The following is a 26,897-nucleotide window of genomic DNA, read 5'->3' as shown; positions in this document are numbered from 1 at the left end:
GTTGTATGAAATTCCCTTTTCCAATAATTATTTTCATATAACTATCATTCACCACCCAAAAAACTATTTTCAATATTTGTGCTGAAAAGCAAAATACGTGCCTTTTCACAGCTGAACATTTTGCTAACCGCATTTCATTTCCTCTGATGATATGAGCCATTATTGAAAATCCGTAGAGTAAGGAAATTAACATAACCCCTTTTATATATTCCTTTTGTCAAACAATAAATTCTTAACTCGAATATATGTGTCTATATTTTGATTTTCAGAAGTTAAATTTAGCCACTAAACTTAGAATTATAATATTAACAATCCCAATATAATAGAAGCGAAATAAGAATTAAATCATAAAATATTAACCAAAATACACTTTTTATTAATTAAAATAAATTATAATAATTATAACCCTCCCCCTCTCTCTTTATCCTCTCTACTTCACCACACTCTCCTCTTTCCCTCATCTAAAAGGCTTCCCTCACCCACTATAAACAAGAAAACGGACTATCTTTCTACAGAGACTCACATCTCAAGTAAGCCGTTCCAACGCACCGTTCCGAATATCATCTCCGGGATTATTTTGCTATCTTTGCTATTTTGATAACTACACTATTGATTCCGAGGTCCATTGCACACTTAACTCAATGCTCAATTTCTATTACTCACGGAAATAATTACAATGGAATGGTATATCCACCCAATTTCTGATATACTTTGTCACCAACAAGAAAGCATTTGTACCACAGCAAATAACACACAATCAACGCAACAACGAATAACGCTGCCCCGTATACTTTTCGAAATATCAATAAGGAGCAGTACGCTCTCGCTATATGGGAATATCACTTTCTCCCATGGGCCTATTTTCTGCCCACCTGGATTTATAACCTCGAACGACATTGGACTCCTTCCGATAATGGACTACCCAGGTTGTATCAACTTCTCTTTTCGTATAATTTTCTCCATATAATCATCCACAACCACTTAAAAAAATATTTTCAATAATTGTGCTGAAAAGCAAAATAGCGTCCATTCGCAGCTGAACATTTTGCTAGCTGCATTTCATTTCCTCTGATGGAAATCCATGGATTAAGGAAATTAAAATAACCCCTTCTATCTACGGCAACACATCAAAGGCTGTAAATGACAAAGTTCTCTCTGATTCTCTCTCCTCTGATATCGAGCGCGTGGTTCAGTGGGGGAAGATGTGGCTGGTTACCTTTAATGCATCCAAAACCAAACTCCTATCCTTACATCATCAACGCTTTGATCCCCATCTGGCATCAATTGTGATGGATGGCTCTCGTCTGGGTGGGGCCCCGTGTTTTGACAAGCTTCTGAGTTTGACCTTTACTCCTGATCTGAAATGGAACACGTACATCAAGTCTGTTGCCAAGGTCGCTGGAAAGATGGTGGGATCCTTCTACCGCTCCAGAAGATATCTCACTACTGATGCAATTCTCTATCTATATAAAAGCCAAGTACGTCCAAGGATGGAATACTGTTGCTTATCTGGGCAGGAGCTGCTAAAAACAGCCTATCCTGCCTTGACAGAGTACAAAATAGACTTCGTGGCTTAGTGGGGGATGCCCTTTTCTCTTCTCTGCAACCTCTCTCCCACAGAAGAGACATTGCGAGCCTATCCTTGTTTTATCGTTATTTATATGGCAGGTGCTCGTCTTAACTCCAATCTCTGGTCCCCCCTCGTCAATCTTTCACGAAAAACACCCGTCTAGCTGAATCCACTGTGAAAAATTTCCCCCACTCTATATCTGTGCCTAAATCAAAACGCGGATTCCATGAACAAAGCTTTTTTCTTAGAACTGCACGCCTGTGGAACTCTGTTCCGTCTGCCTGCTTCCCTCCGGACTACAACTTGGATGTCTTCAAGTCCAATGTAAACAAATTCCTAATGAACCGCCGCCTTAAGTAAACACTTCATCAAATCTCCACACTAACGTAATGTACTTGCAATAACCCTTATCACTGAGTGGCTTCCAGGCCTTGATAAGTGGTGATCACTGTGTAAAAAAAATATATATTACTTTTGTCACGCAATAAATTCTTAAATCGAATATATGTCTCTATATGTTGTTTTTTTCAGAATTTAAAATTTAACCACGAAACTTATACATTGCGCTATTCTTAAATATTGAGCTTTTCCTTTTTGGCCAGGATCTCCTTGAAAGTATTACTTCAAGTAATATCAATCAGGATTTTTCATTTGAATTCGATCAGTGTCTTATATATATATATATATATATATATATATATATATATATATATATATATATATATATATATATATACTAGCTGTACCCTGCCACGCGTTGCTGTGGCTCAAATTGGCGCAATGGAAAAAGTTCCAAAATGAGAAAAAGCATGTTTCTTATAGGTTTAAATTTCCATTTTGCATGGGTACACAGTTTTTGTTGTTCCATTTTCTTAGCTGATATAGAGATTTTCCGGTTTGGTGACTCTTGAATACGTAACATAAATTGTCCATGTGAAAAAACAGTCAGTGTGTAACTGTAAGGCCCACAACTGTAAAGATTGTTCCCTGTGCTTTGTTGATGGTTATTGCAAATGACAATAAAATTGGAAAGTACAATTTCCTAAAGTGTAATGATGTATCTGGTGGAATCATAGGAATGCATGGAATGAAGATATATTCATCTGTGAAAGGTCCTGTTAAGATTGTTGTTTCTATGATATTGTTTGTTAATTTTTTTTTTACTGCAAGCTATGTGCCATTGCAAAGGTTGGATTGGTTTATATTTCACAACATGATAATTAGTACACCAAATTTCAGTTGCAATACATGCGGTGGCATCCCTGGCAAATATAGCTCTTGGATAATTAACCACTTTATCTGCTTTCACAACAGTGTCGATGGATTTGTATTTGACTACCTTACTTGAAATTTTACATTGAATAATAGCGTTAAGTCCATGGGCATCTTTGTATTGACCTGCAAGAATAGCTCATTCACTCAGTCAAATGGAATTCTTATAATTTGAATATCTGCAAAAACCTTTTAAACTAACTATTCTTTTGATGAAATAAAATTACAGAAATTACAGAAGTTAAAAGTCAAAGAATTTTGCCTTTAACTCTGATCAGCTGGCACTTTTTCGTACCCAATTTCCCACAAGTGATGCAAAAGTTTTTGTGCGGATCGAACAGACTGCAACTGGACATGCAGATTTTGAGTTAAGTTTAATGTCTTCACATGGAACAAAAAAGTAGAGTATTTGAGGCAAGCATTTATTTCATCTGCTGGTATTGATTGAAGAATAACAGGTAACATTTGTCTGAAATCTCATGCAAGCAATATTACTGCATTCCCAAATCGTCTGACATTGCCACGCAAATCTTGCAAGGATCGACCAAGAGCCTCAAGTGATTTTTTGCGTACCATTGTGCATTCATCCTAAACAATAAGTTTGCATTTCTGCAATATTTTTCCCCATATTGGATATTTTGGAGATGTCGAACATGAGATTTTTGAAAAATTGAATGTTTTAAAGTAGAATAAATAATTCTTCTACTTGGCAGCAAGGTCGCAGGTATTCCTCATGCAGCAAGGGCCAAGGCTATGTCATTTTGTTACCAAATGGCTGCCAAAATCAATTTAATTAGAAAGGTTTTACCAGTTACTTCTGGTGCTGTTCAAGGTAGCAATAATTTCCAAATAACTTCTATTCTCAGTCAGTAAATTAGGTGACTAAAATAGGATTTATCCATGTTTTGACAATGCCTTATTTACTGTAATTAATTTAGGAGACTAAAATAGGATGAGGGATTAGAGATGGACGGATAGAGAGGAAGATATATAGATAGAAAAGAGAAAGTGAGAGGAAAATAGAGAAAGAGAAGGAGATAGAGAGATAAAGGGATTGATAGATAAACAGAGAGAGGGGAGAGTTAGAAACAGAGAGGGATGAGACGGAGGAAAGGAGAGAGATAGAGAGAGTTAGAGAGAGAAAGGGGCTCAAAGAGAGATGGAGAGGGTGATATAGAGAGAAAGATTGATTGAGAGAGGGAAAGGGAGAGATGGATAGAGATAGATATTAAGAGAGGAAGAGAGAGGGTGAGAGAAACAGAAGGCAAATACACTTCACCGTTTGTTTCCTCGTTCAGTAGAGAAGAAATCTTTCGAGACTGAGGCAATTTTAATGTTTTGTTATTATCCAGAGTACCCCTTTTTGGGGGGGGGGCTAGATTTTGCTCACATTAGAAACCGACCGGGTTATCTGTACTTTCACTTAACAAATTAATAAAAGAAAAACATATTGTAAAATTTTAATTTAACAGGAAAATACTATTTTAAAAAATAGCACGATAACATAAGTGCCACTTTAGGTACTCCTTGGGCGTTGAGTTCCATGGCGATCAGCATAATCATTTAATGGTCGCTCCCTTAGCCCCCCCCCTAGTCAAGGCTAATGCATGCGCACGTAACATTTTTTTGTATTTACTGACGTTGGCTTAGTAACTAAACGATTTATTGATAATTTCGTAACCCTTAAACGCATGCCGGAAGATTTAAATTGGTTCATTATTGTCGTAATGAAAACAACAGTTTCATTCAACACAAAACCAAAAACACATATTAATGATAAATGATTTATTATTCTATTCATTGAAATTTACTAATTTTTAAATAAAAAAGTAAAAAAAAAAAGTTAATAAAAAAAAGTAGTTGCTTATGTGCGCATAAAAAACTTGTTTTTTTTTAAGATTAGGTCCACCTTATAATCCCCCCCAACCTCCTCATCTTAAGAACAGCTTCCGGAATAAACACCACTTTTGGAGGGAGGGTGCTATTTGCAAAATTTAACTGATATTTGTTGTTAGCATACCCACCCGAAAATACTATTAAAAAAAGGGGGGGTTCAGTGCCCGTGACAGAGAAGTAGATTTATTTATCAATAAAAGTTGCGAAGAAGTAAATTTATTTATCAATAAAAGTCGTCATTTAAAAAAGAAAATTGTGGAGGTGGACCTAAATGTAAATATTTACCCAAAAAATTATCCCGAAGTTTAGTGCAAAAACGTTTTGTTTTCGCACTATTCAACAATTTGTTCATCCGCGCATGTAAATTAAAAAATATTTGTAAAAGTGAGAAGTTATCAGTAAATGAGTTTTTTTTTTAATTAATTAATTTTTTTTTTTTTTACATTAGATCCACCTCCACAAATGTTAAGAACGGCTTTCAGAATAAACACCCTCAACCTCTTCATGTTAACAACGGATTTCGGAATAAACACCATTTGGGGGGATATTTAAAAAAAAAGTCGATTAAAATCGTCATTTAAAAAGAAATTTAAAATCAAATGTTTGTAAAAGTGAGAAATTATTAATAAATGTTTAGTAACATTTTTCGGTGCTAATGCAGAGAGTGATTCACGCTATTTTTTAAATCGTATTTCCACGTTTAATTAAAGTTTTATGATATGTTTTTTTTTTATTCAATTGCAAGGTTAAAGTACAGAATAGGTACAAAACACCCTCCCCTCCCCATGTTAAGAATGGCTTTTTAAATAATAACGTTATTATTTCAGCATGGATCACTCTCTGCATGAGTACCCATTTTTCTTTTAATATTCATAAAAAGTAAAACTTTTTTCAAAATAAATAAATAAATAAATAAATGTTTGTAAATGTGACAAATAATCGTTTAGTTACGGCAACGTCAGTAAATAAAATATGTTATGTGCGGGCTGGGGTGGGGGACTAAGGAAGCGACTATTATTTTTTTTCTGCTGGTCGCCATGGAACTCAACGCCCAAGGAGTACGTAAATGAATTTTTTTTTTGTCAAATAAATAAATTTCAAGCAATTTTTGCAATAAATAACAGATAGCAACTTCGTTAATTTTACGACTCGCCCCAGCATATTATAAACACCCTAACTTCCCCATGTTAAAACGGCTTTCGGAATGAACACCCCCAACCTCCCCATATTAAGAACGACTTTCGAGGTTTATGGAAGGGCGTTTTTTTTAACATGTGGAGGTTAGGGTGTTTATAATACGTTGAGGCATGTCGTAAAAATGAAACAGTTTAGAAAAAGTTAAAACAAACTTTTTTATGTAAACAATGCCGTGAAAAGAAACTAAACAATTAAAACGTAATGTTTCATGAGTGAAAAGACTTAACATTAATAAAGGAATTTAAAATTAAAAAATTAGTAAGTACATAAATGAATTTAAATTTTTAAAATATGGGATTATTTTTTTTGTGTGTGTGTGCTAATGCAGAGAGTGATCCGCGCTATTTTTTAAAATCGTATTTCCACGTTTAATTAAAGTTTTATGATATGTTTTCATTCAATTGTAAGGTTAAAGTACAGAATAGGTACAAAACACCCTCCCTTCCCCATGTTAAGAATGGCTTTTTAAATAATAACGTTATTATTTCAGCACGGATCACTCTCTGCATGAGTAATTTTTTTTTTTTTAGTTATCTGGTAATTCGAGAGTAGTTGAAACGGAAGTTACCAGAAATAAAACCTGGCAAGTCTCGCAGAAACGACTTCGAAAAATATTTATATTTTATTTAATATTTTAATAATTCGCGAGGTAAATTTATTTTAATGACATAAAAACATCCCTCGACTCTAAAAATGGGTTGTCTGAAAATTTCAAATGAATTGGTAACGTAGAAATATGGTTTTATTCACTTTTAACGAACCAAATTTACATTTATATATATATATATATATATATATATATATATATATATATATATATATATATATATATATAGGGTGTATTTAGAGGCAGCAAACTTTAAATTGACAACTCTGTTTTATTTAATTGCAGATTTGAAAACTATTGGTTATTTTGAGTTCATTCTGGTTTACCAATTCTTTATAAAAGGACTGAGACCCGAGCAGTGTTTGCAACTTGCGCGCGATGCGATCAATTTACTGAGCCAAAAGCAAACCGTGGGTGTCAAAAAAGGTGAAAACAATAAGAATTCTAAGGGAGGTAGCTTAGCAGGAGTGCATAGCCACAAATCGGATGCCGCCTATGCACAATACAAAAGGTGGCGAAACCATGTCGCTTACATTGAGAGGCAAGAGCGCCTGAAGTTCGAACAGCATGATAATAATAACAACAACAACAACAACAACAATAATAATAATAATAATAATAATAATAATAATAATAATAATCAACGACGCTAACCGAACCCCCAAAACATTCTTTGCGCATGTCCAACGAAATGCCCGCCTAAACAATCAGATTGTCAAGTTGAAGACAGACTAAGAGATTGTTGAATACCCTACTAAGCAATCTGCGGTTTTTTGCAGCGACCTTCTCAACTATCTTTAGAACAGATGATGGCAGAGAACTGCCACCGTTTGACCGCGACACCTTACTTATGTCGCAAATCGAGTTTAACAGAGAAGACGTTAACCGAGTCCTCAGATCACTTGGTACAACAAAGGGTCCTGGCCCTGACAGTGTCCACCCCTAAATTCTCAAAGAGCTCACTGTTTTCATCTTTACCCCGCTTTACGTGCCTTTTAAAACTGTCTCTTACTACATGTATCGTTCGCAATGACTGGCGTGCTGCTATGATCTGCCCATCTTCAAGAAGGGTAACGGAGAAGACCCTGTAAACTACTGGCCTGTTTCGCTCATCTCTATTGTCTGCAAAGCCATGGAAATGTTGCTGAAAAGAGCGATAATGTTCAACCTTCACAAAATCAGAAAAATTCTCAATCCCAACAGTTTCGTGCCGAAGAGGTGTTGCCTAACGAACCTTCTGGTCATGGAGGAATCGCTGACGAGAATCATGGACAAGGGTGACACTGCCGACATTGTCTTTCTGCTCTTTGCCAAAGATTTCGACTCTGTAAATCATTGTCTGCTTCTCATCAAGCTTCTGGAGTACAGGTTCCATCCTGATGTCGTAAGGTAGGTTGGCGCCTCCCTCGCTGACCGCACCTTCCGGGTTCAAGTGAGCGACTATGTTTCCGATGTATGCAGTCATTGGACGCCTGTTGTTTCTCATATTCGTCAATAACTTGCCCGAAGTGATTTCTCAGCTGTCCCTACTGTTTGTCGATGACGTCAAAATTCTTGCTTTCCACAGCGACTATGAAGATCTCCGGCGTTGCTTCCATGAAGTCTGGAGATGGTCATTGGACTGGGACCTGAGTTTAAACATCGCCAAGTGCAGTCACATGGCAATGTGCGGGATCCTCCAACTCCTCCATTCCCCCTTGACTTCCAACCAGGTGACTGGCTGCAAGAATTCCGTTAGTCAAGCCAAGGATCTTGGAGTGATTGGGCATTTCCCATACTCATCCTCTGAACACTGCGTCACCGCTGCTAACAAGGCCAGAGGTGTCCTGTTCCTTATGCACCATTCCTTTGGGCGTCTTACTCCCTCCATCCCCCCTACACCTCTCGAATACAGTATTCAGGTCACATCCCCTGTAACGTGAAAGACATCCAACGTCTCGAACGCGTTCAGCGCCTGGCGCCGAGAATTGTAGCAGGCCTCAGAAGTCTATCCTACGAGCAACACTCAAGGGCTCTAAATCTTTTTTCCCTTGAACACAGGAAGCTTCGAGGCAACCTCATTCTCGCCTACATCTTCCATGGATGATGCGGCCTGGACCAGGACCTGTTCTTCACCCCTGCTTCGGATGGCGGGCTCCGTGGGCACGTGAAAAAGATCTACCTTCGACGGTTCCGGAGACTTCGACGCCACACAGAGTTCTCGGTTCGAGTGACATCTCTGTGGAATCAGCTACATGATGAGGTCGTACATCAGCATACAGTACAGGGCTTCAAGGCGGTCTTGGACAGACGCTGATCGGACCTCCACGGTTTTCTTTTGTATAATTTATCTTTGTACATAACCACCTAAATTCTCACTTTTTCCCGTTGTAAATGGCAATGGCTTGTGTGTTTGTTCTTTGCCAATTAAATGAATGAATGAACGAATGAATGAGATAAATATTTGATGAAAAATAATTTCACGAAATGGACTGGCCATCTTGTTCGTGCGATTTAAGCCCATTAGATTATTTTCTTTTGGGGATATGTAAGGACTCTTGCCGATAAACTAGACACAATAGACCACTTGGAAGAATCATTCGACGCATTATTGCTGAAATAGAGCCTAATTTATACGTAGAGTTTGTGAGAATTTTATGTCTAGTTTACGCCATATACGCGCGAGCCGCGGAGGCCAAAAATTATTTTTTTTCGAATAAACCACATATTTGTATAACAAATATATTTTTTTCTGCTTTATTTCAATTCAAGGTTCGCTGTCTCTAAACACACATTCTATATAAAGCATATATTTGTCAGTTTGTGAGAGAGAAGAAAAAGAGGTTAAGCAAGGTAAAGGCCTTTGTTGAAAATATTATGTTAAACTTGTTTTTGTATTTATACACATTTCTCTTCTAAACACGGAAGAAAACAAAAAGTTTCACATGTTTAATTGTAACTGGATTTTCCACTGCAAAGGTAGAGCACACGTTTTATTGGTCAGAACGATAAAAAGAAAAATTACAATGGGGTGAACCGGATCTTTCATTTTATATGAATGCGGACAGAAAGGATTTCACATCAACAGAAAACTCAATGTGACAGACAACCATGGCTCATTCGTTTAGCTTCTTTGCCATTTTCCTATGTACGTTCCTGCTGGGCTCTCAAGCTTGTTTTCGACATATTCTGAAGGACTGGCGTCGCAAACTTCCAGATTGTCCGCAGGAAAACGAGATAATTACCGCCGTAAAACAGGTTTTGCCCAACAACAGTTTTAACGTGTCTGGTTTTAATGTAAGTACACTCTTTTCGATCCTCCCATTTTTCTTTCCTTTTTTATTTGTCTGTCTTTCGTTATATTATTCTCCTTTCTTTAAATTTCCTATTCTTCCATTTTACCTTTCTTTTTTTTTTTACTTTCTTTGTCACTTTCTCTTCCTCTCTGTTTTTCTTTCCTTCCTTCGTTCATTGATTTACTTCCTTTCTTCGACTTACTCTTTTTAATTTCTTTTAGTACGCTTACTTCACTGTGTTCATTATTGCCTTCTTTAATTCTGGTTCTCCTATGAATTTCTTTCTTTCTTTGACTTGGTTTCTTCTTTCCTTATTTTGTCGACGTTGTTTTCTTCTTGGAACTTTCTTTCCATTTCTTTCATTCTCTTTATTTCATTCTTTCTCCGTTTTTTTCTTCTTTTTTACTTTCGTTCTCTTTCTTTTCCTCTTTCTTTCGTTTATTGACTTTCTACATGAGAATATTAAAATGTTGTTAAAAATATCTGTGTCCTAAAGTATATATATATATATTATATATATATATATATATATATATATATATATATATATGTATATATTTAACAGGCATATTTTTCCAGAAAGAATATTAACTGCGTTCATATCTTTTGAGAACATATTAACGAATATATGACGTTATTAAAAATTCCCCTCTCTTTAACAAGACAAGCGACACTCCTTTTTTGAATTTCCAACGTCTTTTCCCGTTTCTGAAATAGAACAGCGTCACATTTTGCACATTAAAAATTTTCCAATATTTGTACTGGTGTTTTTGTTTTCTGAATCTCATTCATCCAGAGGAAGTCTCGAAATAAAGATGAAACGTTAGAGAACACATAACGCGGTTTGTCTCTTTTTTTATTCCTCTATTTAGTCGGAATACTATTTCCATTATTCTCATCATATATATATATATATATATATATATATATATATATATATATATATATATATATATATATATATATATATATATATATATATGAGAGTAGAAAGTGGACCTTGGGTAAACTTTCTGCAGTCTCGTAACTCTAGTTTCTCTTTTATTCGTCAGTCCTCACATTCCTTGGTTCTGACAAAGTGGGAAAAATTATTGTTTTCTGGGTCGGAATTTATCTATCTAATCATCATTGGTCAGTTTTTGACCTTGAAGTAGCAATTTTAGCTCCTTACATACAGTGACTTCATACCTTGTCTGGAGCGGTTTCCATAAATATGTATGTTTGGGAGATCTACTTAGAATATACTAGTCCATACGGCTACCAATACGTAGCGAGAAGTGACAACAAAATGGTGCCTCTCACAGCATGGCAGTCGAGGTTCCGTTGGCCTTTTAACTGTCGGATTGATGTAAATGTTCTGGGTAGCCCTAGGAGGTCCACCCTCCCAAACCTTGCTTTCCAGATTTTAGGTGGATCAAATTTATCGCTTGTTGTCTAATGCACCTTATCTTGAAAATACTGACGTAGCTACTAAGACTTACTTTTGCATGGCTGGAGTGCTCCTCCCTAAGGGGCGCTACTTTATTTATCTCATTTTCCGACCTTGTGTTACATCCCTCCACGGTGGGACAGAGGTAAATGTCGAGTGACCACAAAATGATACCTCTCGTAGCAAGCTAGTCGAGATTCCGACCTCGACAATCAGTCCAACAGAAATTCGGCCATTTCGGTGGCTTTTTAGCTATTGGACTGAGGCAAATGTTTTGCATGCCCTAAGAGTTCAATCCCCCAGACCTTGTCACCCAGCTTTCAGATAGAGCAAATTTATCGTTTGTTGTCTGAGGCACCCTAACTGGGGAATGCCGATGAGTTACTCAGATTTATTTTTGAAGGGCTGGAGTGCTCCTCCTTTAGGGCCTCTAGTCCATTCATCCCATCTTTCGACCTTGTGTCACATCCACTCGTGGTGGGAGAGAGGTAAATACCTGTACAATTAGACATCTTTACACACGCGTTAACATGTAGACGCCCAGAACCCAACACGTTGTAGCAGTCTACGTCGCAAGGAACATAGGACAAGTAATAACTGGACTTTTTTTTTTTGTAATAACGACATTTATTTCCGAGTACTTTTCCGAATAAAACGTCTCTGTTTTACCTTCTTTGATTTTCGTTTTCTTTTTTCCCCTCTTTCTACATAAGAATATTAAAACGTTGTCTCCTATATATATATATATATATATATATATATATATATATATATATATATATATATATATGAGAATAGAAAGTGGATTTTGGGTTTACTTTCTGCAGTTTCGTAACTCTGGTTTCTCTTTTTTTCTTTAGTCCTCACATTCCTTGGTTCAGACAAAGTGGGGGAAATTATTGTTTTCTGGGTCGGTCAGTTTTTGACCTTGAAGTAGCATTTTTAGCTCTTTACATACAGTGACTTCCTACCCTGTCTGGAGCGGTGTATGTTGGAGAGATCTACTTAGAATGTACTAGTCCATACCTAATAAATATGGCTACCAATTCGGAGCGAGAAGTGGCTACAAAGTTATAACCATGATGCCCTAAATATACCGAAAACGTGCTCTCGAACGTGCTCCTGTATGTGCTCCTCTGTCTATACACACGTTCTTTTTATCATCATTTCACACGCGACTCGGTATTTGTATACAGCCGCCATACTCTGCTACAAACCAAGTGGCCAGAAAGTGAATCACCGATTGAGTCATATCGCGCGCAAGAAAAAATACTATCAGCTACCCGATTATTTATGTACTACGTGTTATTACAATATTCGACCTTATATGTGTCCGTATTCTTTTTAATTAAACCATAAGAATATGTATATATTTTTTAAATTTATATTATTTTCCGAGGCACAGACACACAGACAGACAACTTTCCTTTATAGATAAGAAGAAAAGTTTCATTTAATGCATATGATGATTCGGTAACATTTTTCTACCATTCATTCATATAGAAAAAGGCATGAACAAAAGTCGTTATTAATTCGGAGGGACATTTAAATGGATAAATTCAAATTAGTAAGAATTGGCTAATTTAACATAATGGTACGAACGTTTGTTTATAGGCTTGAGTTCAATCCTTGCTCGAGTTATACCAAATATATATAAAAAAAATTAAAATAAAATGGTAGCCTTTGGGTCACTCTCAACCATTGTGGATGACTTTACATTTTTTTTTAGTGAGAGCCAAAGCAAAAAGTAAAGAAAAATGTATACAGATGCTGGATAAGAGGAGAACACAGATAGAAAATCAAGGACATGTCTATCTACCCCTCGCGGTTGAAGATGTGACACAAGGTCGGGAAATTGGGATTTGAAGAACTGGTGTTCAGGAGGAAAACCGCTCTAAAAAAAATAAAAAAATGTATAACCAGCCGCGCCATCATTGCCCTATAAGGGGCGCCTCAGGTGATTAGAAATAAACTAACTCCTTCTCAACGAGTGAGAAAGCAAAGCTTGGAAGCGTGAACCTCCTAGACAGTCCTGCACAGGACACAAAACCATATATTTCAGTCAACAGAGAACATGCAATCCCAACAATGGGTTAGATTCTGGTATCTCTGGTGTCCGAGAGAAATCCAAAGGGAATAAAAATGAGTGGCGACATACAAGATTAAAAAAAAAAAGAAAAAAAAAGAAAAGAAAAACAAGAAAAACAATCCAACAGCTTACATAACCGATCCCATTTTCCGTGATTGTATGTATTATTACAAATTACACATTTTCACCACATCCGGGATGACGTCATTAAAAATATCAGTGGTGACTAATTGTATCACACCCATAAGTAATAACTAGACCATATGATACAACATTGACGTTTTAGATTTCAACGCAGGGTTTACTTTATAATATAGGCATGGTTGGGTAGTTAAAGTGATATTATTAGTACATGCATCGCTAAACACTATACGAGAAAATCAAAGGCTAAGTATATTTTATACGACACATTTTATCTTTATGTATTTATATAATACTAGCAGGACTTGTGGAAATTACACAGCAACATTTCATATGCTGGGCATTCTGTGGCCGTTCAGCGTGAATGGAGACCCCCGCAATATTATTGTAGCTCCTTTTGTTAAAACTGTAAAGTAATCTGGTTGATGTAGATGGTATATTTGGTTATTGCAATTTATCTCTAATATCATCATAGGAGTCTGTGCCATATTTTCATTGTATGGACGCCCGGTGCGGACGGAAACCCCTCTATATCATTATACCATCTTTAGACAAGACAGATATTATCCTTGAATCCTAGCCAGAAGACCAAGAAGGTATATTTTAGTTTCAAGTACGGCCACAAAAGCGACATCGTCTATAATATAAATCTCATCTGTCTGCTTAAATGTATGTATGTATGTATGTATGTATGAATGTATGTATGTGGTCAGGTGATGCCATATGCTACTAGTACCTTGTAACCTAGTACTACCTGCTTCATGGTCGGGTCACCGGCTACTAAACTGGTTCTCCCACTAGACTTGTTTGGTGAGGAGGGTGGCTAGTCTCCCTGAAGGATTAAAAACAAGACCTTCCAAAGGGCGAATGAACCCTTTTTCGGGGTCAACGGCAAACTAGCACCGTGTATATTTGTGTGTATGCATATGTGTTGGGGCGGAGATGGCTTCCGTAAGCCGTGGTGAAGGCAACCTTTCTAGGAGAAGCAAATCTCTGATTTAAAAAAAAAAAACATAGAGCGGGAGACCAGTACCCGCATTAAGCTGGTCTGCAGTTTAATTTGTTGCTGGCTATCTTACTCTTGCTTGTTGCTGGATCTCAACATTTTGAACCGAGAGAGATGCTTAGCTGTTGTACAAAGCTAAGATTCTGTAACATCATCTTTGTATAGATACTCCCTCAGGCATTTGGGCTCATGGACTTTAAGTGTCTGAGGGAGTAGCACTCGTCTTACAAGACGTTGCAATCATCATGTATGTATGTATGTCTGGCTAAAGCTTTCGACAGAGGCAACGGATCCTCACAAGATCGATATCGTTTTGAAGCTCGATCCTTCGGATGACAAATATCAAAAATTTGGCCAAAACATTAATTCCTTCACCGTCAACTGGGCACTGTTCTATAAGGGGGGTCGCTTTTTTCGCCGATATTTTCGAAAGTCTTCCCCTCTTTTCGATTTACTAGCCTTAGTTTAAACCTTCGCCACTTCCAATTTGGCGATGGATGCAACAGCAAAGACGTCATTTTTTTCCACGTTCTTTTCCTCCTTCGTGGCACGGATTTGATCCTGCCAGCCTACTACTATTTTTTTTTTTTTTTGCTTAACACACCTCCAAACACTCAGGCAACGCCGGGCACCCAGGCTAGTTTATTTATATTTAATTAAACTTGATTTAATTTTTTTACATTGCGTCTTCTGTGATCAGGAGATCCTATTTATTAAAATAAATAATAAAAGGTGATAACATACTACGAACATTAAATTAATTAAATTAGCGTGTATATATATATATATATATATATATATATATATATATATATATATATATATATATATATATATATATCAGCAGTGGGTACCAGGCGTTGCACGTGTGTTTGTAGGTGCGTGTGTTAAAAAAACGTTAAAAGAAAAAATGGAAGTTTTAGTAGGAAGATCGGATTGAACCCCGAAGCCTTGACGCGAAGGTGGAAACGAAAGGGAAAAAATAGTCAACCATCTAGGAATTGAGAAGCGTGTTAAATTAAGGGTTAAAAAGTCCCAGAGGGTTGATTGACAGTTGGCCGCTTAATGAGGTCATCGCGGGGTTGTTACGATGACGTGTCATTTTTTAAAATTACTGCGGGGCAGACTTTTGGCGCTTGTTTACTTTGTTTCAATGCGGCTCAGTTTTGGCTTCCCGAAGATGATGGGGGTGGAAACCAGCTCCCTATTTAAAGGAGATTTTCCAATCGGACGTTCACGGTGATCGCGCCGTGAACGATGCCTAGCTGTATTTATCCCCCCCACCTGGCAAAAACTGTGAAGCAAAACTGAAAGTGAATTCCCGTCAAGTACGGATCGGGCGAGACCAGCAATCATGGGTGTCAGCCGAGCAGCGTCGTAACAGACGCAGAGTACTTGTAAAAAACAAAACAAAACAAACCGAAAAAAATCCCAATGCAAATAAACCCTAAAAAGAAACTTGAAGAAACCTACTTTGTAAAATTCCAATATGTTTAATATATTTTAGTATGTAATTTTTTGGATGTCTTTTTTTTTTTTTTTGCCAAATATTTACCCGTAGTGTTTTTTTTTTGTATTTTTTGTGTTTATTTTCTAATTCGTTTCGTTTAGTAGATTATAAATATCGGTTACAGACGGTATTTATCGCTGTCATAGTAGCTTTCCAGTTAAGAAAATAAATAATGAATAAGTAACTAATCTAATAAGAATCCCCCCACCTTAGTATCACCTTAAAAGTAACTGTGAACATAGCCGACGGAAAGAAATATAACTAAAATAAGAAAAATATAAAGTCGAGTATCTCCTTAAAAATAACTGTAAGCATAACCGAAGGGAAAAAGAAAATTAATAAATTAAGGAAACTATAAAGTGGAGTAATCGTATGAACATATGAAGAACGGTCGATGATTGCAGGTGTCGCCTGATCCATGCCTGACCGTAAATCCGTCGCAGTTGGTAAAAAAAAAGACTCATGAAACACAGAGAAAATAAAACTCCATGGTGGAAAAGAAAGGAACGTTGCATAAATACAGTTGGATACGTAAGTAGTAGTTGTCGACTGTAAGAGTTTGTTGTAAAACATGGAATCCATGGTTAGTTCGTTTCGTTTATTATTTTGATAAACGCGATTTTCTCCGTGTAAACTGTAAACGATAATGAGAAAAAACAATAAAATAAAAACCAAAAAAGGGAAAGATGGTGTAAGTACCCATTGAATTAGGTAATAAAAGAAAAAGAACAACAAATAAATAAAAAAAATGTAAAAAAAAAAGAAAAGAAAATGGAATAAGTAACCGTTAGAATAGCTGTATGCCAATCCACTTTTTTTAAGCAACTACGAATGCAAACCGGTGTTTTCTCGTAATTTTCTACCGTTAACGGTCAAGTCCAGTGTAAATGGGTGGCGGTGGAAGAAGTAATCTAATAGAGAGAGAAGTTTACTACTTCCATTGATCCTAAGCGATATTTGCAGCGAACTCTCACCAGATGAAATATAGGAATCTATGATCAGCTACGTTATGGAAAGCTAATATGCCTATAACACACCCCAGATATTGTGCTTCAGCCTGTGTGTAATAGATTTGCATGTAATGTCTGTATTTTACATCCTATTACGGTCAAACCCATACGGGAAAAAATGAGTTCATTTTATATATATATATATATATATATATATATATATATATATATATAAGTAGAATAGAGAAGAATAAGAAGAATAGAAGAAAGATAGATAGAAGAATAGAAGATAGAAGATAGAAGAGAAGAGAATAAGATATATATACTAATTGGATGGTTGTAGTGTACTATTACCTTCTATCATTTTTTAATAAATAGAATTTCTCGATCGAATAATTTATAATCTGGAAACCGTGATACGCGTACTACGTGCGTACGTACGTACGTTAACGGTACTACAGTATTAATATATAGATTGTTCTAATTTGTATCGGTTGGAAAGGAAAAGATGAACATATGATGTACTATACATAGACCAAAAAACCCGAAGGAAGTAAAAAGTATAAAAAAGAACATAGATATAGCATCGATCGACAAGAAAACGCGCGACAGGATCCCATAAGCATGGATAATAGAAAACCTAAGAATGTACGGAGTATAAGGCAGGCTTATCAATTTGATTGAAAATGCAATGAGGACACAAAGAGTAGAACTGGCAGCTGATGGACAATATATAACAGATAAAAATGCAAAAAGGTATTGTCCAAGGATATTCCCTATCACCACCACTGTTCATCATAACCATGATGCCCTTTAACAATATACCAAAAAAGTGTCAAGTCGGATACCAGTTCACTAATACAGATAAAAGAATGAATCACCTGATGCATATGGGCGACCTGATACTTTTTGCAAGAGCCAAAAAGAAACACTTTTAAACATAACCTGAATCTTCAGCCATGATGTCTGAATGGAATTCAGTACTCAAAAGTACGCAATCTGGTTATGAAAACGGGAAAACTGGAGGCAAATGAAAGTATGCAACTACCCAACCAAGCAAAGATGAGGACACTAGGTGAACATGGTACCTGCAAATATTTGGGAGTTCTGGAAGCAGACGCCGTTAAAGCAACAGAAATGAAAAAGAAAATTAGAAAAGTGTACCTAAGAACAAGATGTTCAAGAAATTAAACCATATAGTAGAAACTTAATAAAAGGCCTAAACATTCGGATAGTATCGCTAGTAAATACTGCGGACCGTTTATAGCTTGGACCAAAGAGTAGCTGAGGTATCTCGACCAGAAGATCAAGAAACTTATGACCATGCCACTGCGCTTAACCCAACGGATGATGCTGACCGACTCTACGTGAAAAGGAAAGACGGAGGGAAAGGACTGGTTTGTATAAAAGACAGTGTGAATAAAAAAAAAGAATTAGAAAAATACATAGCATATGAAACAAAAAGGATATTACCGCAACAAGAGAAACTGAAAAAATGAACAAGAAGGTAAACCGAGAGGAAAGGGATAACATGCGAAAAGAAAAAAAAATGTGAAGAGAAACAGACGGACGATTCATAAGGATGACAAAAAAGGAGACTAAGGAAAACACGTATTTAAAAAGAGGACACCTAAACCGAGAAATCGAATTTTTAATAAAAGCAGCATGGATAATGTGATTAGAAACAACTACATCAAAGCAAAGATCGACAATAAAGTAGCGAATGCAGACTCTGTGAATAAAGAGACGAATTGATATACCACATTATAAGTGTATTCAGCGGACTAGCCCAAAAAGAATAAAATAATCTATTTTTCTTCTATTATTATTTTATTCTTTAAATGCTTTAGTCTTAATATTTTATGCAAACAGTTGATCAGGTGAAGAAAGCAGCACTCTGTGAATTATGCAAACAACTGCATCTTGAAAACCCAGACAAATGTTACAAACAAAAATAAGCAGCAGTACATGAAAATGGAAAACACAAAATCCTATGGGACATGGACGTACAAATAGATAAGCCCACCTAAGCTAAAAGACCGGATGTCATGATAGTTAACAAAACTGAAAAGTCCAGCCAGATCGCATTCTTCGCAATTCGAACAGAACATATGACGAATATTAAGGAGATGGAGAAGTGGAGCAAATACATGGAATGGCCAGAGAGCTGAGGGGGATATGGAAGATAGAGAAAGTAAAAATAACACTAATAATAGTAAGACCACTAGGAACAATTCCGAAAAACTTTGAAAAAAGTATGGGAGAAATTTGAATCAGATGAATGCCTGAGAAGATACAACGGATACCAATAATGAAAACTGCTGAAATATTTGGAAAAAACTCTTGAATCCGTAGACTAATACATATGAGCTAGAAACACGAAGCAGACATACAGAAACTGCGACAGAAGAAGTAAAACAAAGACAAAGGTAGACCGATGGGAGAAAGCACTAATCAGACCTCCACCGGATAAGTGCGAAGAGGAATGGGACATATAGGATGCTTATTGCTACCGAAATTCCAGTGAAGACAAATGGTCGCTGCTAACAAGAGATCAGTGGTAACTGGCTGTTGCGATAACGCAAATCCATCTGCAAAGGTTATCGAAATAAGCGAAGAGAATTGGAAATGTGAGGAAACTTGACACTCACACTCCAGGGAACACCAGAGGTTGTTCTCAAAGAGAAATCTTTAATGATGGCCTATGTGAGAATTCCTAGAGGAAAAAAATGATGATGATGATGATGATGATGATGATGATGATGATGATGTGGTGATAGTGGTGGTGGTGGTGGTGGTGGTGGTGGTGCATGACGGGTTGAAGTAGTGTTAGTTTGATAATACAACGCAGAAAGAAGTCATAGATATTAAGATTTAGAGATGTAGAAGGTATGACATCTTCGAGCACAAATCATGACATCTATTTGTCAGAAAGGTATAGACTTTATTTGGTTCTTGATCTGGCAATAGGTTTTGAACGAGCATCACTTAGTGGAATTTCGGTAAGTGGTTGTTAACGGAATCAACACTGGATTGAAGACCGTCAAATATTTCAGACTATTGATAAAAAAAACTAACGAAAACAGTTATTAGGAAGCATCATTTTCTCACTGTTATTATTTTTTACTCACTTCCGGTTCTCATATTTATCAGCGATCGCTTACTGGTAAAGCAGACGATAGTCCATCAAGTCTGAGTGACAAAATGTCTCACTGTATTAGCAGCATTCTTCGTTTCCTTCGATCTCCATTGAACCTAATTTCTCGTTCTCTTACTGCCCATTTCCATTCAGTTATTGCTGATGATGCTCATAACTTTCCCTGGAATATGAGTGATAGTAATCTTCTTCAGGATTCCAATATGCTCCATGTCTTTCCAGTCGAGGTATGAACGGTAATATTGCTTCTCGTTTCAGATCCTTTATGGACACTTTCTGTAGTATAGCTCGATTTTGGCATCTCTATGTTTTTCTTTTTAATGGAAATTCTTCCAGACAAGGCACGAAGCCATTTGATATAAGAAGCTAAAATGCCAATTTAAGGTTGAAAACGAGCCAACAAGAAATATTATATGGATAAATTCGAATCCAGTAAGCAGTGATTTTTCCCCCTTTTGTCAGGAAGATCGATCATGTGATGTGAGGACTAAAGGACAAAATAAAGAAAAAAAGAGTTACGAAACTTCCAAAAGTAAACCAAAATCCACCTTGTGGGTTTTCAGATTATAGTATATTTCTTGTATATCTACCCTATTACGTGTCTGTCCAGAGATATGAACCAGCAATAAATTAAAGGAATAAAAAACAAAACTTAAAGTTAAAATAAAGAAATATTTGTTTCAACATAAAACAAAACATACAAATAATATTTACAAGTAAATATACTTTCTTAGTGCTACTGCTACTAGCTTTGAAAGTGATTATAAAGTCTATAGCGTTGATGTTAAAAGGGAGATAAGAATTACAAACTTCAATTGAAATGTTTTATATGTGAGTAAAATCTAATAAGAAGAATATTAAAATATCTTTTTTGGTCAGTGAGTAAATATACAGACATCCTCATATTTAACGATATTCTAGTTTCTTCAAATGCTGCCATGGTTGTTTTTTAAGGAGTTTCTTTCGGCACGAGATTCATATTAGAAACATTACTGGTGTTCTTATTAGTTTGGTGCAAAAATAATGCCGTATTCTCTTTTACGTTCAACTTCAAAAGATCATATCTCCTTTCATAATAAACTTTATTAATCGAAATAAAAACTATTAGAATCGACTAATTTTTTTTGCCGACGAGAAACAAGTTTATTTATCCCCTTAACATAGAAATCCGGAGTTCTGGAAGCGATGAAGTAATTGAAGGCTGATCCGGCATCATCTCGGCTTTTGAAGCATTTTTTTTACGTTGGAATTTGTCGGGGTGCTTGAACAAGTGATAATCGGTGGGCGAGAGGTCCGGTGAATATGGCGGATGAGTCATAGTCCAATGCGTTCAACTTCTGCAGGGTCAAACAGTCACCATAACCTTTTTTGGTGCAATTTCAGCTTCGGAAAGTGTTGTGGAGCTTCTTCGGCATCCGGTTTCTGTGCTGAACGTCACCGGTTGTCGTAGAAGACCCACTTCCTAGCACACGTCACACTCCGCTCGAGAAAATGAGTCGTTTTTGTTGCGCAGAAAGAGCGTAGAAGACACCTCAAAAGACAATTATTATCGTTCAATTCATGCGGCACCCATTTATCCAACTTTTTTTTACTTCCCTATTTGCCGAAAATGGCGAGCGACTGTTCATGGTCGACCTCGTGTTCAGCAGCAACTTCTCGTGTGGTTTTGCGAAGATCAGCTCGAATTAAGAATTTCAAATGTTCGTTATCGACCGCAGTTGGCCGGCCGCAACCGTCTTCATCTTCGAAGCTCTCATCACCATTGCGAAATTTCTTGAACCACCGTTGTGCCACACGTTCGTAAGTGGCTCCTGAGCCAAACGCATCATTGATATAACGAGCTGTCTCGGCAGCTTTTCGACTTAGTTTGAACTGGACAAGAAAATCGTGCGGATTTGAATTTTGTCCATGCTGTCGAAAAGTGTGCGAAAAAAAAATGAATGACGAGATTGAGAACGGTAACGAATAATACGATTCGATAGAGCGAAGACCGTACTTCAAAATTATATATATATATATATATATATATATATATATATATATATATATATATATATATATATATATATATATCAATGAATTAATTTAGAAATCATATATAAAAGTAAAATATGTTAGAAAACGATATTGTTTTTGCACCAACCTAATAAAAGCAAGTCGGCAATTAAACAAATTAACAACTGATGCAGCTGCATGGAATTTTCTTGAGTATTCCAGATTGTTCCGCAATATTCTAAATCGACTATTTTAACGTTCTACAGAATGTCATAACGCAGAATTTTCTTGAGTATTCCAGATTGTTCCGCAACATTCTAAATCGACTATTTTAACGTTCTACAGAATGTCATAACGCAGAATTTTCTTGAGTATTCCAGATTGTTCCGCAACATTCTAAATCGACTATTTTAACGTTCTACAGAATGTCATAACGCAGAATTTTCTTGAGTATTCCAGATTGTTCCGCAACATTCTAAATCGACTATTTTAACGTTCTACAGAATGTCATAACGCAGAATTTTCTTGAGTATTCCAGATTGTTCCGCAACATTCTAAATCGACTATTTTAACGTTCTACAGAATGTCATAACGCAGAATTTTCTTGAGTATTCCAGATTGTTCCGCAACATTCTAAATCGACTATTTTAACGTTCTACAGAATGTCATAACGCAGAATTTTCTTGAGTATTCCAGATGGTTCCGCAACATTCTAAATCGACTATTTTAACGTTCTACAGAATGTCATAACGCAGAATTTTCTTGAGTATTCCAGATTGTTCCGCAACATTCTAAATCGACTATTTTAACGTTCTACAGAATGTCATAACGCAGAATTTTCTTGAGTATTCCAGATTGTTCCGCAACATTCTAAATCGACTATTTTAACGTTCTACAGAATGTCATAACGCAGAATTTTCTTGAGTATTCCAGATTGTTCCGCAATATTCTAAATAGACTATTTTAACGTTCTACAGAATGTCATAACGCAGAATTTTCTTGAGTATTCCAGATTGTTCCGCAACATTCTAAATCGACTATTTTAACGTTCTACAGAATGTCATAACGCAGAATTTTCTTGAGTATTCCAGATTGTTCCGCAACATTCTAAATCGACTATTTTAACGTTCTACAGAATGTCATAACGCAGAATTTTCTTGAGTATTCCAGATTGTTCCGCAACATTCTAAATCGACTATTTTAACGTTCTACAGAATGTCATAACGCAGAATTTTCTTGAGTATTCCAGATTGTTCCGCAATATTCTAAATCGACTATTTTAACGTTCTACAGAATGTCATAACGCAGAATTTTCTTGAGTATTCCAGATTGTTCCGCAACATTCTAAATCGACTATTTTAACGTTCTACAGAATGTCATAACGCAGAATTTTCTTGAGTATTCCAGATTGTTCCGCAATATTCTAAATAGACTATTTTAACGTTCTACAGAATGTCATAACGCAGAATTTTCTTGAGTATTCCAGATTGTTCCGCAACATTCTAAATCGACTATTTTAACGTTCTACAGAATGTCATAACGCAGAATTTTCTTGAGTATTCCAGATTGTTCCGCAACATTCTAAATCGACTATTTTAACGTTCTACAGAATGTCATAACGCAGAATTTTCTTGAGTATTCCAGATTGGTTCCGCAACATTCTAAATCGACTATTTTAACGTTCTACAGAATGTCATAACGCAGAATTTTCTTGAGTATTCCAGATTGTTCCGCAACATTCTAAATCGACTATTTTAACGTTCTACAGAATGTCATAACGCAGAATTTTCTTGAGTATTCCAGATTGTTCCGAAACGTTCTAAATCGACTATTTTAACGTTCTACAGAATGTCATAACGCAGAATTTTCTTGAGTATTCCAGATTGTTCCGCAACATTCTAAATCGACTATTTTAACGTTCTACAGAATGTCATAACGCAGAATTTTCTTGAGTATTCCAGATTGTTCCGCAACATTCTAAATCGACTATTTTAACGTTCTACAGAATGTCATAACGCAGAATTTTCTTGAGTATTCCAGATTGTTCCGCAACATACTAAATCGACTATTTTAACGTTCTACAGAATGTCATAACGCAGAATTTTCTTGAGTATTCCAGATTGTTCCGCAACATTCTAAATCGACTATTTTAACGTTCTACAGAATGTCATAACGCAGAATTTTCTTGAGTATTTCCAGATTGTTCCGCAACATTCTAAATCGACTATTTTAACGTTCTACAGAATGTCATAACGCAGAATTTTCTTGAGTATTCCAGATTGTTCCGCAACATTCTAAATCGACTATTTTAACGTTCTACAGAATGTCATAACGCAGAATTTTCTTGAGTATTCCAGATTGTTCCGCAACATTCTAAATCGACTATTTTAACGTTCTACAGAATGTCATAACGCAGAATTTTCTTGAGTATTCCAGATTGTTCCGCAACATTCTAAATAGACTATTTTAACGTTCTACAGAATGTCATAACGCAGAATTTTCTTGAGTATTCCAGATTGTTCCGCAACATTCTAAATCGACTATTTTAACGTTCTACAGAATGTCATAACGCAGAATTTTCTTGAGTATTCCAGATTGTTCCGCAACATTCTAAATCGACTATTTTAACGTTCTACAGAATGTCATAACGCAGAATTTTCTTGAGTATTCCAGATTGTTCCGAAACATTCTAAATCGACTATTTTAACGTTCTACAGAATGTCATAACGCAGAATTTTCTTGAGTATTCCAGATTGTTCCGCAACATTCTAAATCGACTATTTTAACGTTCTACAGAATGTCATAACGCAGAATTTTCTTGAGTATTCCAGATTGTTCCGCAACATTCTAAATCGACTATTTTAACGTTCTACAGAATGTCATAACGCAGAATTTTCTTGAGTATTCCAGATTGTTCCGCAACATTCTAAATCGACTATTTTAACGTTCTACAGAATGTCATAACGCAGAATTTTCTTGAGTATTCCAGATTGTTCCGCAACATTCTAAATCGACTATTTTAACGTTCTACAGAATGTCATAACGCAGAATTTTCTTGAGTATTCCAGATTGTTCCGCAACATTCTAAATCGACTATTTTAACGTTCTACAGAATGTCATAACGCAGAATTTTCTTGAGTATTCCAGATTGTTCCGCAACATTCTAAATCGACTATTTTAACGTTCTACAGAATGTCATAACGCAGAATTTTCTTGAGTATTCCAGATTGTTCCGCAACATTCTAAATCGACTATTTTAACGTTCTACAGAATGTCATAACGCAGAATTTTCTTGAGTATTCCAGATTGTTCCGCAACATTCTAAATCGACTATTTTAACGTTCTACAGAATGTCATAACGCAGAATTTTCTTGAGTATTCCAGATTGTTCCGCAACATTCTAAATAAATCTCGACTATTTTAACGTTCTACAGAATGTCATAACGCAGAATTTTCTTGAGTATTCCAGATTGTTCCGCAACATTCTAAATCGACTATTTTAACGTTCTATACAGAATGTCATAACGCAGAATTTTCTTGAGTATTCCAGATTGTTCCGCAACATTCTAAATCGACTATTTTAACGTTCTACAGAATGTCATAACGCAGGAATTTTCTTGAGTATTTTCAGATTGTTCCGCAACATTCTAAATCGACTATTTTAACGTTCTACAGAATGTCATAACGCAGAATTTTCTTGAGTATTCCAGATTGTTCCGCAACATTCTAAATAGACTATTTTAACGTTCTACAGAATGTCATAACGCAGAATTTTCTTGAGTATTCCAGATTGTTCCGCAACATTCTAAATCGACTATTTTAACGTTCTACAGAATGTCATAACGCAGAATTTTCTTGAGTATTCCAGATTGTTCCGCAACATTCTAAATCGACTATTTTAACGTTCTACAGAATGTCATAACGCAGAATTTTCTTGAGTATTCCAGATTGTTCCGCAACATTCTAAATAGACTATTTTAACGTTCTACAGAATGTCATAACGCAGAATTTTCTTGAGTATTCCAGATTGTTCCGCAACATTCTAAATAGACTATTTTAACGTTCTACAGAATGTCATAACGCAGAATTTTCTTGAGTATTCCAGATTGTTCCGCAACATTCTAAATCGACTATTTTAACGTTCTACAGAATGTCATAACGCAGAATTTTCTTGAGTATTCCAGATTGTTCCGCAACATTCTAAATAGACTATTTTAACGTTCTACAGAATGTCATAACGCAGAATTTTCTTGAGTATTCCAGATTGTTCCGCAACATTCTAAATCGACTATTTTAACGTTCTACAGAATGTCATAACGCAGAATTTTCTTGAGTATTCCAGATTGTTCCGCAACATTCTAAATCGACTATTTTAACGTTCTACAGAATGTCATAACGCAGAATTTTCTTGAGTATTCCAGATTGTTCCGCAACATTCTAAATCGACTATTTTAACGTTCTACAGAATGTCATAACGCAGAATTTTCTTGAGTATTCCAGATTGTTCCGCAACATTCTAAATCGACTATTTTAACGTTCTACAGAATGTCATAACGCAGAATTTTCTTGAGTATTCCAGATTGTTCCGCAACATTCTAAATCGACTATTTTAACGTTCTACAGAATGTCATAACGCAGAATTTTCTTGAGTATTCCAGATTGTTCCGCAACATTCTAAATAGACTATTTTAACGTTCTACAGAATGTCATAACGCAGAATTTTCTTGAGTATTCCAGATTGTTCCGCAACATTCTAAATCGACTATTTTAACGTTCTACAGAATGTCATAACGCAGAATTTTC

The 26,897-nt window shown here is 36.0% G+C and overlaps 2 protein-coding genes across 2 annotated transcripts in view; both read left to right on the top strand.

Moving 5' to 3' along the window:
- The first annotated feature begins 7,984 nt into the window (after positions 1-7,984).
- On the top strand, positions 7,985-8,464 carry LOC145261056 (uncharacterized). The gene has a single exon (XM_080119220.1). The coding sequence runs from the start codon at positions 7,985-7,987 to the stop codon at positions 8,462-8,464; it is 480 nt and encodes a 159-aa protein (XP_079975346.1).
- Positions 8,465-9,468: 1,004 nt separating this feature from the next.
- The window catches only part of LOC145255316 (cyanocobalamin reductase / alkylcobalamin dealkylase-like), a 53,926-nt gene continuing 36,497 nt past the window's right edge, over positions 9,469-26,897 (top strand). Inside the window, exon 1 of the mRNA XM_080113943.1 lies at positions 9,469-9,818. Within this exon, the coding sequence (XP_079970069.1) occupies positions 9,633-9,818 (186 nt within the window). The 5' untranslated portion in view covers positions 9,469-9,632. The remainder of the gene's footprint in view (positions 9,819-26,897) is intronic.

Source organism: Euprymna scolopes, chromosome 3, assembly GCF_053919585.1.
Source record: "Euprymna scolopes isolate OS-2025 chromosome 3, ASM5391958v1, whole genome shotgun sequence".
Taxonomy (NCBI): Eukaryota; Metazoa; Mollusca; class Cephalopoda; order Sepiida; family Sepiolidae; genus Euprymna; species Euprymna scolopes.
This window is presented reverse-complemented; position numbering and strand designations above follow the sequence as displayed.

Excerpts from the sequence above, each read along its gene's own strand:
- LOC145261056 (XM_080119220.1), top strand. The coding sequence starts at position 7,985 with ATGTTTCCGATGTATGCAGTCATTGGACGCCTGTTGTTTCTCATATTC.